Source organism: Pseudogymnoascus destructans (genome assembly GCF_001641265.1).
Source record: "Pseudogymnoascus destructans isolate 20631-21 unplaced genomic scaffold scaffold_3, whole genome shotgun sequence".
Lineage (NCBI taxonomy): Eukaryota > Fungi > Ascomycota > Leotiomycetes > Thelebolales > Thelebolaceae > Pseudogymnoascus > Pseudogymnoascus destructans.
In genome coordinates this window covers 674,207-690,313 of record NW_020167522.1, presented here as the reverse complement: position 1 = coordinate 690,313, position 16,107 = coordinate 674,207, and the positions used below count along the sequence as shown (strand labels likewise).

The following is a 16,107-nucleotide window of genomic DNA, read 5'->3' as shown; positions in this document are numbered from 1 at the left end:
CGTTGGAGGCTTGGGCAAGGATAGAAATTCTTGTTATGCCGTGAAGTAGTGAAGACGATCGAGTGAACCGATTTAGAAACTCACAAAGTTGGCAGATATGCCAAACCCATCCCCACCCCACCTTGGCATGCTCCCTTTTGCCATGCCTGGAAGAAAACGATGAATCATTGCAAGAGAGGATCCTGGATATAATGTTAGCAAACCGCAAAAATGACAGTGCTGAATAAGGTAACTTACTCTGAAATGCTTTTGGGAGTTGCTCTGCTTGTTGTTGCCCCAGTTGAACTTTTGGCGGTCGTAGAACTCCTGCTTTCTAGCACGCTTTTCAAGGACAGCAACCTCCTTCTTCTTCGTCTCGGAAACACCCATCATGCCTCTACCGCCGTTCGCACGTGTGTTGAGTGCTCTGCCACGCTCCCTGTCGCTGCGGCGCGCCACTCTCTCGTCGACCTCCTCTTCGTCATCCGAGCCCCTCGCGGCCTCGATCAAGTACTGCTCTTGACGCTCTGCAGGAGATGGGTGGTTGTGGAGGTTCTGTTTGTAATACCTAGCGAGGGATCTGTGTCCAACAGCGCGTCCAGACGGAAGGTGGAGTTCGTAGTCGGAATAGTAGGCCGCGTGCCTGTGTTTATGAGCGTGAGAGTGGAAGCCATCAGTGTTCTTATGAGGCCTAGGATCTTCCGAAGAGTGATGTGGGTGGCGATCCAACTTCTCGTAGCGGTGCTCGTGCGATGCGAGGGGCACGGCTGTAAGGTCATCGGAATCCAAAGAAGACGTTGAACTATCAGTCTCCCATCCCTCAGGATCCTCCATCTCCTCGTCACCATCGGCGTTCTTAGCTGTGCGTCGGGCTCCAAGTTTGACACCACCGCCCGCCTTGCGATCGGTAGCCTCGTCCGCGAACTCATCTTCATCATCCTCTTCATCAGAGTATGTGCTTCTGAAATCATAGAACTCGCCAATCTCAAGCTGCTCATCCTCGGTGCCAAAGGGTATTGTGCAGTGGCCCTTATCGCGCATGTGCGTTTGTAAACCGAATACGTTCGGCTTATACCTGCTGCAGGTAAGACACTCTTGTAATATGTTGATCTTCTCGAACAAAGAGGCAATCAATCCATCCAAATCCACCAAGTAGTTACGTTCTGGGATGAACATGTTGTGGATTTTCTCCATGTGGTTTACGTTCAACAGAACGGTTGGGGAGTCGTAGTTGCAGAAGAGGCAGCGCATTAACGGGACCTCGATCTTCTTTGGTCCGGCGTCCTCCGACTTCTCCCCGGTCTCACCGTTCAAAGATGTCTCCTTCAAGTCTTTTGTAACTTCGGCAACTTCTTCCTCGTCTTCATCTTCCTCCGATTCTTCTTCGGACGAGGTTTCGGTTTCCGCGGTGGCAGTAACCTGCGAGCTAACAACGGAGCTCGCGTCATCGGCAGTGGCGCCGTTCTTAGACTTCCGGAGCATCGCAACCTGCTTGAGGTGCTTCTGGCTCCCTACGTGGTTGTAAAGGGAGTTCTCGCTGAAGTATGTCTTCTCGCATGCCGCGCATGTCTTCTCGTATGCGGCCTTCGAGGCAGCGGCGGTCGATGACGCCTGGGCGGCGACCACCTTCTCGGCGAAGACGTCGGATGAGATGGGTGGCAAAGAGGTGACACGGCGCTTCAAGTTGTACCGACTGTTTTCGTTAGAAAACTGAGATGGGAAGATGGGGAAAGTGAAGGGAACTTACTGCCAATCGCTCCTCATGTGCCCACGCTGGAGCTCACTGTTGCGGAAAGCAACTTGACATGTGTTGCAGGTGTATGGGTGAGAAGAGGGAGGCTCTGATGCACCCAAGCCCGGTGCTGAAGGACGGCTTGCAGCCATGGTCGCCATCTTGACGTATATCAAGAATGTGTATTGTTTATTTGTGTGTTGTATGTGGGTTGAAGAGGTTGTGGAAATGTGGTTGCGGGGTCAGGCTGAACTTTTTTTTTTTTTTTTTTGAAATCGATAAGGCGAAGGAGGGGAAGGAAAAGGAAGAAAATAAGTTTTTGAGTAGTGACTCCGCCGGCCAGCCCTACCGGGCTAGTTTAATAGGACGAGTAAAGGCTTGGAGATCTGAATAATTATTCTTGGCTTAGGTAAATAGGGATGAAGTCATTCTAATGGGTGAATAGAAACCAGGTAATTCGGGTATTTAATTTTTTTATGCTGGCGATAATTGGGAATAATTGTGTGTTGCGATAAGCGCGTCAGGGCCACAAGCGGCGATGGCGAGGCGCGGGTGGCTTGGCACATTTTACAGCCAGGCGAAGAATTCAAGACTTGGAAACCCTTAAAGCTAAAGCTGAAGTTCTGACAACTCTGCATACCACTACATAATAATTGTATGTACATTGGAATCGACTTTGGAGTGAGATGAAGCTAGAGTATTATTGATCCGGAACCATTGCCGGTGCTTGCGGGTGTGGAGTGGCCCAAAATTGCCAAGAGCTGTCCTCGTCTTGCCCTGACAGCTCTTACTCCAACGTCGATCATAGAAGCCCCCCAACTTCATCCTTCGTACATACATACATACATCCTTACAAACGTATCCATATCGCCACCGGTGAAGGCTCGACCTCCACAGGCCATCCTCTTCACATCCATGTTATGACTCGCGATACGCCCGCCAACGGCTTCAATGTCGACCCCCAGGTACTGTCAGCCTTGTGGACAGCGCAGACACCTTCCTTTCCACATCTGCCGCCCGACGCGCCTCCGGAGCTCCTGGAGAACGCTGTCGACGTGAGGGATCCTCAGCGGGTGTATAGCATATACCGTGCCAGCAGGCGCTATAATTTCCAGCTCCTGGTCGAGAGGTAAGCATTGACCCGCCGCCCATTTGGTTCGGCATCACTAATAGATTCGAATAGATTCATCCTCCAGATACGATATGGCTGTCGGGTGCCTTACTGTACGACAGCTACCTGCTTTACCTATCGCAGACGAGTCGCTGGCGCAAAGCCTATTCGAAGATACAATGCTACCAGTGCCAGGACCCTGGCGTGCCATTTAGCAACCCAAGACGACCCCGAATCCGCGCTTTGCCCTCACATGAACGCATACCCCGAACCCAAACAACCTGGGAACCCCCCCGCATCACAACATACCAAAGCTCGCTCTGGCGATACCAGAAAGAGTGTTGACAACGATGGCCTCGAAAGAGAAGCTGTCGACTTGCTGGTAGAAGACTCCAACAGGAGGCGCTCCGGGGCAAAATCAGAACGACTCCCTCGACCATCTTCCGAGGGGCAAAACTCGGGCGCAGATGTAACGCGAGATAAGCCACTACTTATACTAAGTCGTGAGGATGGCCAAGTTGATGACATATCATTGAGCTCACATTTGGACAAGCAATCGGTGAAGATAGACCCCAGGTCCTTCGTACAAAACGTATTCAACACGGATGCCATGAAAATGTTGGAATGGTTGACACCTACCAGTTTTGGATCGTTGGCCTCGTCGTTGACGGTCATGAGAAATTTCCTTTCGAGTGATCCGGGGCCAAATCCGACCGAAACGCCGCCCGCGGCATCCCAAGGAGATACCGAGCCGAAAAATGTTGGACAACAAACTCTCCCAACTTTACAAGAAGGCGATATACTCGGGTCGTTGCCGGCATCGGAAAGCATACGATATAAGTCGAAATCCGGAACACCAGGTACTGCGACAAATGATGGGACAAGTGCGGATAGGCAATCCACAAGTGCCACTTCTGGTCACAACAGACATCGTCGGCGCAGTGACCTGGCGTCGTCTCCGCCACCGCCAGCTTTCAAGCCTTTGAATTCTGCTGTCTTACCCGAAGTTAGACGACGCGACTCTAGCGAACACGACAAATCCGTGAAACTACACAGAAGAGGCTCGTTTTCTGAAGATGGTATGTCGCAACGCCGCAGATCGAGTGATAGCCACAGCTCCATATCGTCAAAAAAGTCTCGGATTGGCCTGTCCCCAAGCATCAAAGCTGCTACTACTTTTGCAACCCAAGAGACTCCGCTGCCAGCACCGAGAGGAAACGAACTGGCATCGTCAAAGACATCTGGTGTCACTAGTATGGTTGGTTTGGGACTCGGAGGCGATCTGGCTAAGGGCGCGTCAGTCTTCAACGCATCTGAGAAGGCCAGGCAAGAGTCTCAACCAAGTGAATCGGAGAATCCAAAAGATGAGAATTTACCGCAGTCACTCAGCACATTGACAGTAGATAGTATTGAACTTATCTGCAATATCCTGTTGGCTGACGGTATACTCAACTTCAAGACAGGCGGCATATCTTCTATGGATGAGGCGAGGCTATGTAAAGCAATGTCCCGTCCGCCAAAGTTAAAGATCCAGCGGCAGCCAAACACAGCAAAGGCCTGGAAGATTTTTGCAGAACAGAGCCTGTTCTATGTGCTTAGCGACCGCAAAGCTCTAATCCGGTCATTTTCAACAGAATCAAATGTTCTCTTGGATAGCAGAACGTTGACATATTGTCTAGCGCGCATAAGCAGGGTTGCGTTTGATGTTCTATTCGATGGGCTTTGGAGTGTAGCTGCAGACTTGTACGATATGCCTCGGCAGCTTTCAGACATACAAGATGTAGGGAACCAACAACTCGGCGGCGACTCGCACACCGGTTCCTCTACGACAAAGGAAGAGGCCTCAAAAATTATGATCATATGCCTACATGCTTTGGTTGCAGCTGCTCCATACTCGCAAAACTTATTCGTCACGCGCCCAGCATCTCTATCACGGGGAAGAGGGTTGTCCTATACTCGCCACTACCCGTATGCATCAGATTATGCCCTCAGACTCGATGATGTTCTCTCCAACGAGTTGGCTCTCAGATTAGCTCGGCGACTATTTGCAGCAATTTCTGCGAGGCGTTGTTTCCAGGAACTGGAGCAGCTTAATAACTGGGAGAGCGTAGGGCTGGTACAGCGCACTGACATCTTGGATGATGTTCTCGAGTCCTTGGAATCATTTGACATTGAGAGATCACCGCCCTCACCAGACACGCAGCGATTGCCCGATGAAACGAGGTCAGCAACGATACTCATCGACTGGGCGCGAACAGTTATACTGCAGGATTGGAAAGCGACGGCAATCGTTCCCGCTGATGGCGCGTTTGGAGGAGCGTTAGCGCTCGTCAAGGCAATATATGACAGGCGCAAACCGCTTCTTCTCACGGAGCAGAACTTTCGCGCGGAATTCTTTGCGGACCGCTTAGATTCCACGGAGATGCCGCTCGAATGGTTGACATTTGCGCCTAATAGGAAGTCTGTTCACCTCCTCGACTACCCGTTCCTCTTCAGTAAAGCCAGCCTTGTTACGTATTTCAGGGCTATTAACTTTTCAAGAATGAGTAGCGCATTTGACTCTGCCGGAACTATGAGTATCCGTGTTACTACGATCGCATACTCTTCACAATGGAGCCTTGTCACAGACCCCGCCCGGAGGGATCATCTTAATGAGAAACTCCGTGTCGCAACGTCGAAGTTTCTGGTTCTACAAATTCGCCGTAGCCATGTTCTCGTGGATGCTTTCGATAAGCTGTGGAGACGCGAGGAGAGAGAGCTGCTCAGACCGCTAAAGATCAAGCTGGGCGAGGAAGCAGGCGAAGAAGGGTCCGATTCTGGAGGTGTCCAGCAAGAGTTCTTCCGTCTGGCGATTGCAGAAGCACTGAATCCGGATTACGGCGCGTTCACGATTGATGAGCGGACGAAGATGATCTGGTTCCAAGCTAGCTCACCGGAACCGTTGTGGAAATTCGAACTCATTGGCCTCCTGGTTGGTCTCGCCATCTACAATGGATTGACCCTCCCAGTCACCTTCCCCAAGGTTCTCTACCGAAAGCTCCTGAACCAACCTGTCACCGAACTGCACCACATTGAAGATGGCTGGCCCGAGCTAGCTGCTGGCCTCACCTCCCTCTTGGAGTGGGACGAGAAGGATGGCCTGGTTTCTGATGTCTTTTGCCGAACCTACGAGTTCAGCGCCAACGTCTTCGGAGCCCCAGTTTCCATCGACATGTCCGCGCCCAGCCCCTCACCCTGGCCCCAATTCGCCTCCCTCTCCCACACCAAGATCTCCTCGGAGCTCGCCTCCGAGGCCGCCGAAGCGCCCATGGTTGACGCCTCGAACCGCAACGACTACGTCAGCGACTACATCTCGCACCTCGCTACCCTCTCCGTTGCCCCCCAATTCGGCGCCTTCCAGCGCGGTTTCCTGACCTGTCTCGAGCCGCGCTCCCTCGCGCTCTTCACGCCCTCTCTCCTCCAATCCACCGTCGAGGGCGTGCAGGACATCGATGTTGCTGAGCTGCGGCGGTACGCGCGCTACGTCGGCTGGGACGCCGATCACCGCGCCATCAAGGACTTTTGGTCTGTGGTGCGCCGCTTTGGGACGGAGGAGAAGAAGCGACTCCTTGAGTTTGTGACGGCTAGCGATCGCGTGCCCGTGGGTGGGATGCGCAATCTAGTGTTTGTAGTGCAGAGGAATGGGGAGGGGGAAGAGGGGGATGTGGCAGAGGAGGAAGAGGGGGAAGGCACGGAGGGGCATGTAGGAAGGGGGAGGCTGCCGACGAGCTATACCTGCTATGGGACGCTTTTGCTACCGGAGTATAAGGATAGGGAGACACTGAGGAGGAAGCTGAGTATGGCGCTGGAGAATGCGAAGGGGTTTGGGTTTGCGTAGGGGGGGGAGGAGTTAATCATTCAAGGAATCGGTTTTGCATGGGTAGCGTATATCCTTCTTGCGGTACATACAATCGCAAATTAGCGTTTAACGACGAGCGTTTACTTGTAATGACGATCCATAATGAAAGCATCAAGAAGCCGTGATCACATGGAGCATTCCTCATCTACCCCTATCCACAGTTACCTTATAGAACTATATGCGGACCTGAATATACCTGCCATAACTTTAATCTTACTAATTTCCACGCTCAGCAAAAATCGCCTTGGCGATCATCAATCCATTGTAGTAGTCACGCTGACAGACCAACCCCTCCACCCGGGGTGAAAATCAATTATAATCATGATTATTAGGTCGTAATCATAATCATGATTATTTACAAAGCGCATAATCATAATCATGATTTATAATCATGAATAACTAGTCATGATTACAGTCATAATCCGTTAAGTCGATAATCGTGGGTGGAAGCAATGTGCGGCAACTCGAAGCGAGGGGAAGCAATGAGTATTGCTGGTTAGTAATTTGTATGTAAAGATAACGTACATGTATAGCGAAAGCGCCAAACAAGCGAAAGCGCCAAAATTATCTACCCTCACGACAAACATTGCGATAAATCTACCACAACATTAGAAATCAATTGAAACTACTCGGAGTCCTCTTCCTCAGAGGTGTCTATTACAATCTGACACGTGCGCGCATTGTGCCCAGTCTCACCACACTTGCCACAGCGACGGGCACGGGTTTCTTCCCTTGGCTTCCGACCACGGCTTGCCCTTATTTCCTGCTCTACCTGCTGCACAACATCCCTCTCATCCTGTAGCTCTTGCGCCCCTTGTTGACTAAGTGATCCTCCTTGCTGTAGTCGTGTTTTCCTAGCTCTCCGGCGCTTGCTTAGTACTTCATTTGCCTGTCGTAGGTTTTGGTTCTCTCCCTTTAGCAGTGCTAATTGATGCATTATTTGCGATGCACCCTTTGTAAACTGGTCAACAGCTGCATAGATTGAGGTTGAAGAGCTATTTTGATGGCGTGAAATCCGAGTTTTAATAAATGTAGACTGTGACATAGCTTCAATTGGGTTGTTTGGTGTCTGAGAAACCCAAGGTTGAGCAGTACCTGGGCGGGAGCTTGGAGGCGTTGGTGTCCTTAACTTCCTTTGGCAGCTAGGTCGAGTATATACTGAACAAGGACGGACTCCTCTAGGTTAGTTAATTTCCGTGAGTTGGCTTGGATATCGCATCGTGAAGGTACACCTTCTAGACGACGACCTAGCTTGCAGTGGTCCACAGAATAGATCCTAGCAGCAACTCGAAGGCGTAACTTTGGGTCGCTTTGCATAGCCTGGATAGCTAGCACTAATTGGCTTTCATCGTTTTTATGGGGCATGTTTTGTTGTTGAGGAATTTAACATTTAGTTGGGGGGTTTGGTCACCGCATCATTTTGGCGCTTTCGCTTGTTTGGCGCTTTCGCTATACATGTACGTTATTCATCTTTCCTCAAAAATTAATTTATTACCCTAACAAATCCTATAAACTTACCTATTATCATATTATACATTACTCTTGTATATTGCACTACACTATTCCATTCTCCTTTAAATCTCCCCTATACACTCTACTATAGCCTCATTTAATACCTATGCTATGCTTATGTTTCTTCTTATGGGATAACTCTATTTCTATAATAATGATAATATATTTACAAAACTTACTCTAATCTACAAACTGACCCTACCATTGTATGTCTACACCCTAAATACCCTGTAAATGATTCTCCCTACATACCTATTAAATAAACTACAAATCTTTAAACCCTTCTGAAAAAAATACAAAAAAATACCCCCCTCCCCTGCTGTGGAATTTTGTAATATCTCACCCAACTCTTTGCAACTCAACTGACCCTAACACCATTGCATTTGCTTGCTCAAACTACCCTATAATCGATTCTCCCTATACACTCGTATGTAAACTAAACAAAACCCGTTCCTAATCCCTCTATTACCAACCTCTACTACCTACAATGAAATATTATAATCTTTGGCCTAATCTTACTCTGATTCACAAACTGACTTCGCTATTGCATTTCTATTGTACAACTACCCTATATAACATTATCGCTACACATGTGCTATGTAAACTGCAAATCTAACAATTATTCTCATATTATAAACCCCCTCTATTTCTATCAAATATACTAATATCTTTACCAAATCTACTCCAATCCACAAATCCACTTTGCCATTGCCTTTCTACGCCAAATATACTCTATATCACATTATTGCTGCATATTTGCCACTTAAACTGCAAATCTTACTGCCCTTCCAATTTCACCCCTCACACCTACCTTACCCTTCCACTGCCTCATCCTCTCCCTCTTCTTACACCTCCTCTACCATTTACACCCTCTACCCCCTCCACCCTCTGCCCTCTGGGGGTGGCCAGCGGCGGGCTTCGCCTGGATTGGTTTGGGTTATGGCTTGGAATTGGCTTCTCCTTTACCCTCTTCCTTTTATCACTCTAATCTTGCTATAACTCCTTCCTTATTCTGTGACTTCTACCTGCCTCCCTATTCTTTGACCTCCACCTCCTCTAACCCCAACACCTGCTGTGGGCTCCTTTCATGGCGGCTTCGCCTTTTGGCTTGGGCACTTCTACCTTCCCTATACCCTGATCTCTATCTTGGTCCATAACCTCCACCTCCCTCCCTATTCCACCACCTCCTGCTTCTAAACTATTCTTATATCATGACACCCCCCCTATTCCATGCAATATGATAATTTTTTTACCACTTATACTCCTATCTATAAACTTACACACCATTCCATTTGTACACAAAAACTACCATAAACTCTTATCTCTACTTACTATATAAACTACAAATCTTCCAACTATTCTCATATCATGACCCCCCTATTTCATGAAATATGATAATTACTTTGCCAACTGTACTCTAATCTATACACAAACTTGCCTATTCTATTTCTACACAAAAACTACCTTATATAACATCATCGCTGTATACTTACTACATAAACTACACTATTCTTATATCATGGCGGCTTCCCCATTCAGCTTGGGCCCTCTCTACCTCCTAATTCCATCACCTCCTGCTCCTTCCTTGGCCTGTGACCTGTACCTCCCACCCTATTCCATCACCTCCCGCTTCTTACTTGGCCTGTAAACTCTACCTCCCTCCCTTGTATCAAAAATTGTAAGAGGCCATTCGATTCCTCTTGTAAATCTCGCTCAATAATAATACCATACGTGACCTTTCTCCTGTAGCTGCAAGACCTCGGCCACGTCTCATACCATGGCTTCCTGCCTAACAATTGCGGAATAACGTACATGTATAGCGAAAGCGCCAAACAAGCGAAAGCGCCAAAATGATGCGGTGACCAAACCCCCCAACTAAATGTTAAATTCCTCAACAACAAAACATGCCCCATAAAAACGATGAAAGCCAATTAGTGCTAGCTATCCAGGCTATGCAAAGTGACCCAAAGTTACGCCTTCGAGTTGCTGCTAGGATCTATTCTGTGGACCACTGCAATCTAGGTCGTCGTCTAGAAGGTGTACCTTCACGACGCGATATCCAAGCCAACTCACGGAAATTAACTAACCTAGAGGAGTCCGTCCTTGTTCAGTATATACTCGACCTAGCTGCCAAAGGGTTTCCTCCTCGGCTGTCTGTTGTTGAAGATATGGCAAGTCGACTACTTGCAACACGCGACGCGTCACGCGTTGGGTCGCGTTGGGCTTCAAACTTTGTTAAGCGGCGTGTAGAGCTCCAGACACGCTTTCAGCGCAAATACGACTACCAGAGGGCTAAGTGCGAAGATCCAGAAGTTATTAATGGCTGGTTTGAGCTTGTGCGTAACACAATTGCGAAATATGGTATCGATGAAGCAGATATCTACAACTTTGATGAGACTGGGTTTATGATGGGCGTTATCTCAACTGCTATGGTTGTAACAAGCTCAGACGGGCGGGCAAAAGCAAAGAAGGTACAGCCTGGTAATCGGGAATGGGTTACAGTAATCCAAGGCGTTAGTTCTCAAGGTTGGGCAGTACCACCATTTATCATTGTTGCAGGCAAAAACCACCTTACATCTTGGTATGAGAATAGTGGATTTTCAAGCGATTGGGTGATTTCTGTTACTGAAAATGGCTGGACTACAAACGAGAGAGGCATGGATTGGATTCAGCACTTTGAGAAGCATACAAAGGCCCGGAGTGTTGGTGGTTATCGCTTGTTAGTCCTTGATGGTCATGAGAGCCACCACTCAGATGAGTTTGAGGAGTACTGCAAGGAACACAACATTATTACGCTTTGTATGCCTGCTCACTCTTCTCATCTACTCCAGCCACTTGATCTTGGCTGTTTCGGCCCGTTAAAGCAGGCCTATGGTCGGCAAATTGAAGATATGATGCAGGCTCATATTTCTCATATTACAAAGGATGACTTCTTTCCTGCCTTCCACGCTGCATTTAACACTACAATGACGGAAAGTAACATTCGAGGCGGGTTCCGAGGGGCAGGGCTTCTTCCATTTGACCCTGAGAGAGTGATATCTACACTTGATCTTAAGTTAAGGACACCAACGCCTCCAAGCTCCCGCCCAGGTACTGCTCAACCTTGGGTTTCTCAGACACCAAACAACCCAATTGAAGCTATGTCACAGTCTACATTTATTAAAACTCGGATTTCACGCCATCAAAATAGCTCTTCAACCTCAATCTATGCAGCTGTTGACCAGTTTACAAAGGGTGCATCGCAAATAATGCATCAATTAGCACTGCTAAAGGGAGAGAACCAAAACCTACGACAGGCAAATGAAGTACTAAGCAAGCGCCGGAGAGCTAGGAAAACACGACTACAGCAAGGAGGATCACTTAGTCAACAAGGGGCGCAAGAGCTACAGGATGAGAGGGATGTTGTGCAGCAGGTAGAGCAGGAAATAAGGGCAAGCCGTGGTCGGAAGCCAAGGGAAGAAACTCGTGCCCGTCGCTGTGGCAAGTGTGGTGAGACTGGGCACAATGCGCGCACGTGTCAGATTGTAATAGACACCTCTGAGGAAGAGGACTCCGAGTAGTTTCAATTGATTTCTAATGTTGTGGTAGATTTATCGCAATGTTTGTCGTGAGGGTAGATAATTTTGGCGCTTTCGCTTGTTTGGCGCTTTCGCTATACATGTACGTTACTTAAAATTCCATTATACGAAATTATCACTTCCTCATTCCCACTCCCACGCCCACTCCCACGCCCACTCCCACGCCCACTCCCACGCCCACTCCCATGCACCCTCACTCGCACTCTCATACTCGCTCTCAGTTTCGGCCTCTGGGTCAGTAATTGGGTCTTCCAACTCTAGAGGAATTGGAAGGCCTAATTCAGTGAGCTGAGCCAGGCTCTTCTTCCGGAGGCGCTCCTGTTTCCGGGCTTCAATTCCTGCCCGGTGGAGCTGCTTCCGGGCTTCGCTTCCGGGCTTCTGTGGCAGCGAGCTTCTAGGCCTGAAGCCCAGCTTTCTGGGCCTGAAGCTCGTGGGCTTCAGAAGCCCGGAGTTCACCTCCACACTGGAGTCGGCCCTGGCCCCAGGCCCCCCGCTTCTTCTTCGAGTTCTTAACCTGCTGCCGAACAGCCCGTAGGTCGAGTTCCTGAGCTGGCTGGCGTCTTAAACGTATAAGACTCACAGAGGTTTCGTTGCGTTGGTTTACTTAACAGAGGAGGCAGGGGATCAGACACAAAGGCTTTCGTAAAACACGTTACTAGTATATAACAAATACTGTATTGAGTTGAGCACGAAGCTCCTATCTAAGAACTAACTATCTACTTATATAGTGGCGTCGTGCCAAATGCCATGAAGGACCATCGTGGTCCATCACGTGATACTTAACCCCTTGGTCCCCTCTGGACCAATGACTATGATTTCTCACATGCAGTTCCGTAGCCAATCCCTTCCTTAGCACTAGTGGTGGGGTTAGCTGTAACACCAGGCCTCCGGAAGCCGGTCTTTCCAGCGCTGTAGCCCCCGTTCCACCTCCTGAAAAGTAGATGGTATAGGCGTAATAGGCCAACGTAGGGTAGGCGTAGTAGGCTGTGTAGGCTGCGAGTATGTACATAGCTTTTCGATGGCTGTATTACAGCTTATTGGCCAGATTCCAGCTTTCTGAAAAGCTGATCTTATGGTGGAATCCTTAAAGGTATGCTCCTGCATCTGTGGGAGATCCCTCATAAATAAGGGTAGGTTGTATGTAATATCCATCTCTCGTATGGCACGGAGCACAGCCTGCCTATGCCAGTGTGTCATACTGACATTCGTTGCACTCAGTTTGCTATCAAACTCAAGAGCAAACTTGGAAATCTCCTCCTCAAACCTACAAGTCACTATACATATTTTGGCTTATCACACCAACAACAAGAGCAATACTACTCAACGATTGCTACAGCCCTCTATGATTCATTACACGTCATCGCTCCTTAGTTACCCACAAGATTGGTTAAGTTATGACATAATTTGTCTATAGGGGTACTCTGACCTTGGACCTCCTTTCACTTCCTATAGGCTAGGAAACTAGGAGATGGTTCTATGGGATTCTCTTACGTCGACTACAGTTACCAAGCCTGGTTAGTCATGGAAAGTCTTGGAAAATGAGAGAACTACACTCCTTTAGCATAAATAGGATTGCCCTTTCCTTAAGAAAGGGCAAGCAGACAATACAGTAAATCGACTATCACATACTTCCACATCTTTTCCAAGCTTCCAAGCATTGATCTTGTTACTCCTTGTTTCTGAAAAGTCAGTGAGGTGTTAACCTCTGACTTACCCCTGAGTTCCCAGACTCAACATTTGTTGCAACTTGTCTGAACCACTTCACTACATCACACACCTGATTGCTGCGTTGTGGAATAGTCTAAGCTACGACCCTTTGGCTCTTTTTCCTAAGACAGTGTGTTGTCTTAGTAAATTCATCCCTTCCTTGGGTGGCTAGATTCTCACATCTGGTGCACCCACCATTACACAGTGCTTATAAGGTTGGAATATTCCCACGTCTAATGGCTGTAGAACGTATGTGAGATGTAGGGGAAACGCCCATAAGATGATGTGATATTTGGCAGCTAGAATGATGAAATCATGGCTCGTATGTAATGGTGGGTGCACCAGATGTGAGAATCTAGCCACCCAAGGAAGGGATGAATTTACTAAGACAACACACTGTCTTAGGAAAAAGAGCCAAAGGGTCGTAGCTTAGACTATTCCACAACGCAGCAATCAGGTGTGTGATGTAGTGAAGTGGTTCAGACAAGTTGCAACAAATGTTGAGTCTGGGAACTCAGGGGTAAGTCAGAGGTTAACACCTCACTGACTTTTCAGAAACAAGGAGTAACAAGATCAATGCTTGGAAGCTTGGAAAAGACGTGGAAGTATGTGATAGTCGATTTACTGTATTGTCTGCTTGCCCTTTCTTAAGGAAAGGGCAATCCTATTTATGCCAAAGGAGTGTAGTTCTCTCATTTTCCATGACTTTCCATGACTAACCAGGCTTGGTAAATGTATTAGAAATCAAGTGTGACCCATAACTAGCTTGCTAATCATGTAGCGAACGTAAGAGAATCCCATAGAACCATCTCTTGGGTTCCTAGCCTATAGGAAGTGAAAAGGAGGTCCAAGGTCAGAGTACGTATAGACAAATTATGTCATAACTTAACCAATCTTGTGGGTAACTAAGGAGCGATGATGTGTAATGAACCATAGAGGGTTGTAGAAGCTTCTAGAGCTATCGTTCATGTTCCTAGGCCTCTAGTTGGTAGAGATATGCCATGTGGTAGTATTGGCCCACCCCCTTAAGGAGGAGATTTTCTTAATAACTTGTTCAATGAGTGTCCAAATGATATGCCGTGATGTATGTAGCATAAACAGTGTAGTAGAAGAGTTTGCAGCAATCGTTGAGTAGTATTGCTCTTGTTGTTAGTGTGATAAGCCAAGATATGTATGGTGACTTGTAGGTTTGAGGAGGAGATTTCCAAGTTTGCTCTTGAGTTTGATAGTAAACTGAGTGCAACGATGTCAGTATGACATATAGGGCTTCATGAAAGCTCATATCAACCATATCACCAAAGTCGAGTTCTTTATAGCCTTTAAGACAGCTTATCAATAGTCAATAACTGTCCAAAATGCCTAAGCCGGATTTCGCAGAGCTAGGTTAGTTCCTTTTAACCCTAAGGCAGTTATATCGAAGCTAGACATCAAGTTATGGACTCTAACGCCTACTTGTAATGCTGACTTCTAAACGATAGAAGACACAGAGGTTTCTTATGTAAGGTTGACTTAACAGAGGAGGCAGGGGATTAAACACAAAGGCTTTCTAAGTAACATGTTACAGTGTTGTAAAGAATACTATATTGAGTTGAGCACGAAGCTCCTATCTAAGGAAATACTATCTACTTATATAGTGGTGTCGTGAAGTTCTAACAGTTCTCGCAGTTCCACCATTAAGGACTTGTAGGAACTGTAGGAACTGTATGAGTTCTAACAGTTCTTACAGTTCCATCCTACAAGGTGGAATGGGGTCCTATAGCATGACCCACTCAGCACTATAGGAACTGTAGGAACTGTATGAGTTCTAACAGTTCTCACAGTTCCATCCTATAGGGTGTCATAGGCCCTATATCGTGACCCACTCAGCTAATAGCTCTGCTGATAGCCGTAATACTACTAGACCCCGGTCTACAAACACTGACCCTTAGGTTTCATAAATGCCTCACAACCCAACCGAAGCTCTTTCCTAAACAACTTTGGTTAAAGATCGTATTGCCCTTCAACAAGGAAGCTCACTAACACCGATATTTGCTACAGTTGCTACGTTGGCAAAGGGGACAGAGATCCTAGCACACCAGAATACCCTGTTGGCTGCTGAGGTCAATACCCCTTCGCAAAGCAAATGAAGCACTTAGCAAGCGCCACAGGGCTAAAAGAATCCCATCCGTCAAGGAGGTGCACTTACTATAGAGGATGCACATGATATTTTGGCCCAGGAGGAGGTTGATGCGCAGATTCAATGGGATAGGCGCTCCGGAGGGGTTGGCAAAAACGAGAGGCAACCGACTGCACGACGCTGTGGCACTTGCGGTAAAAGTGGTCATAATGTGCGGACTTGTTAGAAGGTTGTAGAAATATTTAGTTCATTAGACTCTGAGTAGTTTTAGTTAATTTAATGTGTTGAGTCTGAGTAGTTTTAGTTAATTTAATGTGTTGTGGTTGATTAATCGTATTCTGAAGTGATGGTACTCGTGCGGCCCAAAAGTCTGGTACTGTTGTACCAGACTTTTGGGCCGCACGAATACCCAACTCCCAACTACTCGAGTATCTTCAAGTACAACACTCAGTTACAACAATAATACCCAACTCT

General features: G+C 47.6%; 3 protein-coding genes across 3 annotated transcripts; 1 reads left to right on the top strand and 2 right to left on the bottom strand.

Annotated features, from left to right (window-relative positions):
• Positions 1-164: 164 nt before the first annotated feature.
• Positions 165-1,872, bottom strand: VC83_01533 (uncharacterized protein; the record flags this gene model as incomplete). The annotated part of the gene is made up of 3 exons (XM_024465208.1): positions 165-182; positions 238-1,672; positions 1,727-1,872. The coding sequence occupies 3 exons, from the start codon at positions 1,870-1,872 to the stop codon at positions 165-167; spliced, it is 1,599 nt and encodes a 532-aa protein (XP_024327044.1).
• Positions 1,652-6,799, top strand: VC83_01532 (uncharacterized protein). Its single transcript, XM_024465207.1, has 2 exons — positions 1,652-2,840; positions 2,895-6,799. The coding sequence occupies exons 1-2, from the start codon at positions 2,632-2,634 to the stop codon at positions 6,697-6,699; spliced, it is 4,014 nt and encodes a 1,337-aa protein (XP_024327043.1). The 5' UTR covers positions 1,652-2,631; the 3' UTR covers positions 6,700-6,799.
• A 5,134-nt stretch (positions 6,800-11,933) lies between these two features.
• VC83_01531 (uncharacterized protein) lies at positions 11,934-12,579 on the bottom strand (the record flags this gene model as incomplete). The annotated part of the gene is made up of 2 exons (XM_024465206.1): positions 11,934-12,363; positions 12,524-12,579. The coding sequence occupies 2 exons, from the start codon at positions 12,577-12,579 to the stop codon at positions 11,934-11,936; spliced, it is 486 nt and encodes a 161-aa protein (XP_024327046.1).
• Positions 12,580-16,107: the final 3,528 nt, after the last annotated feature.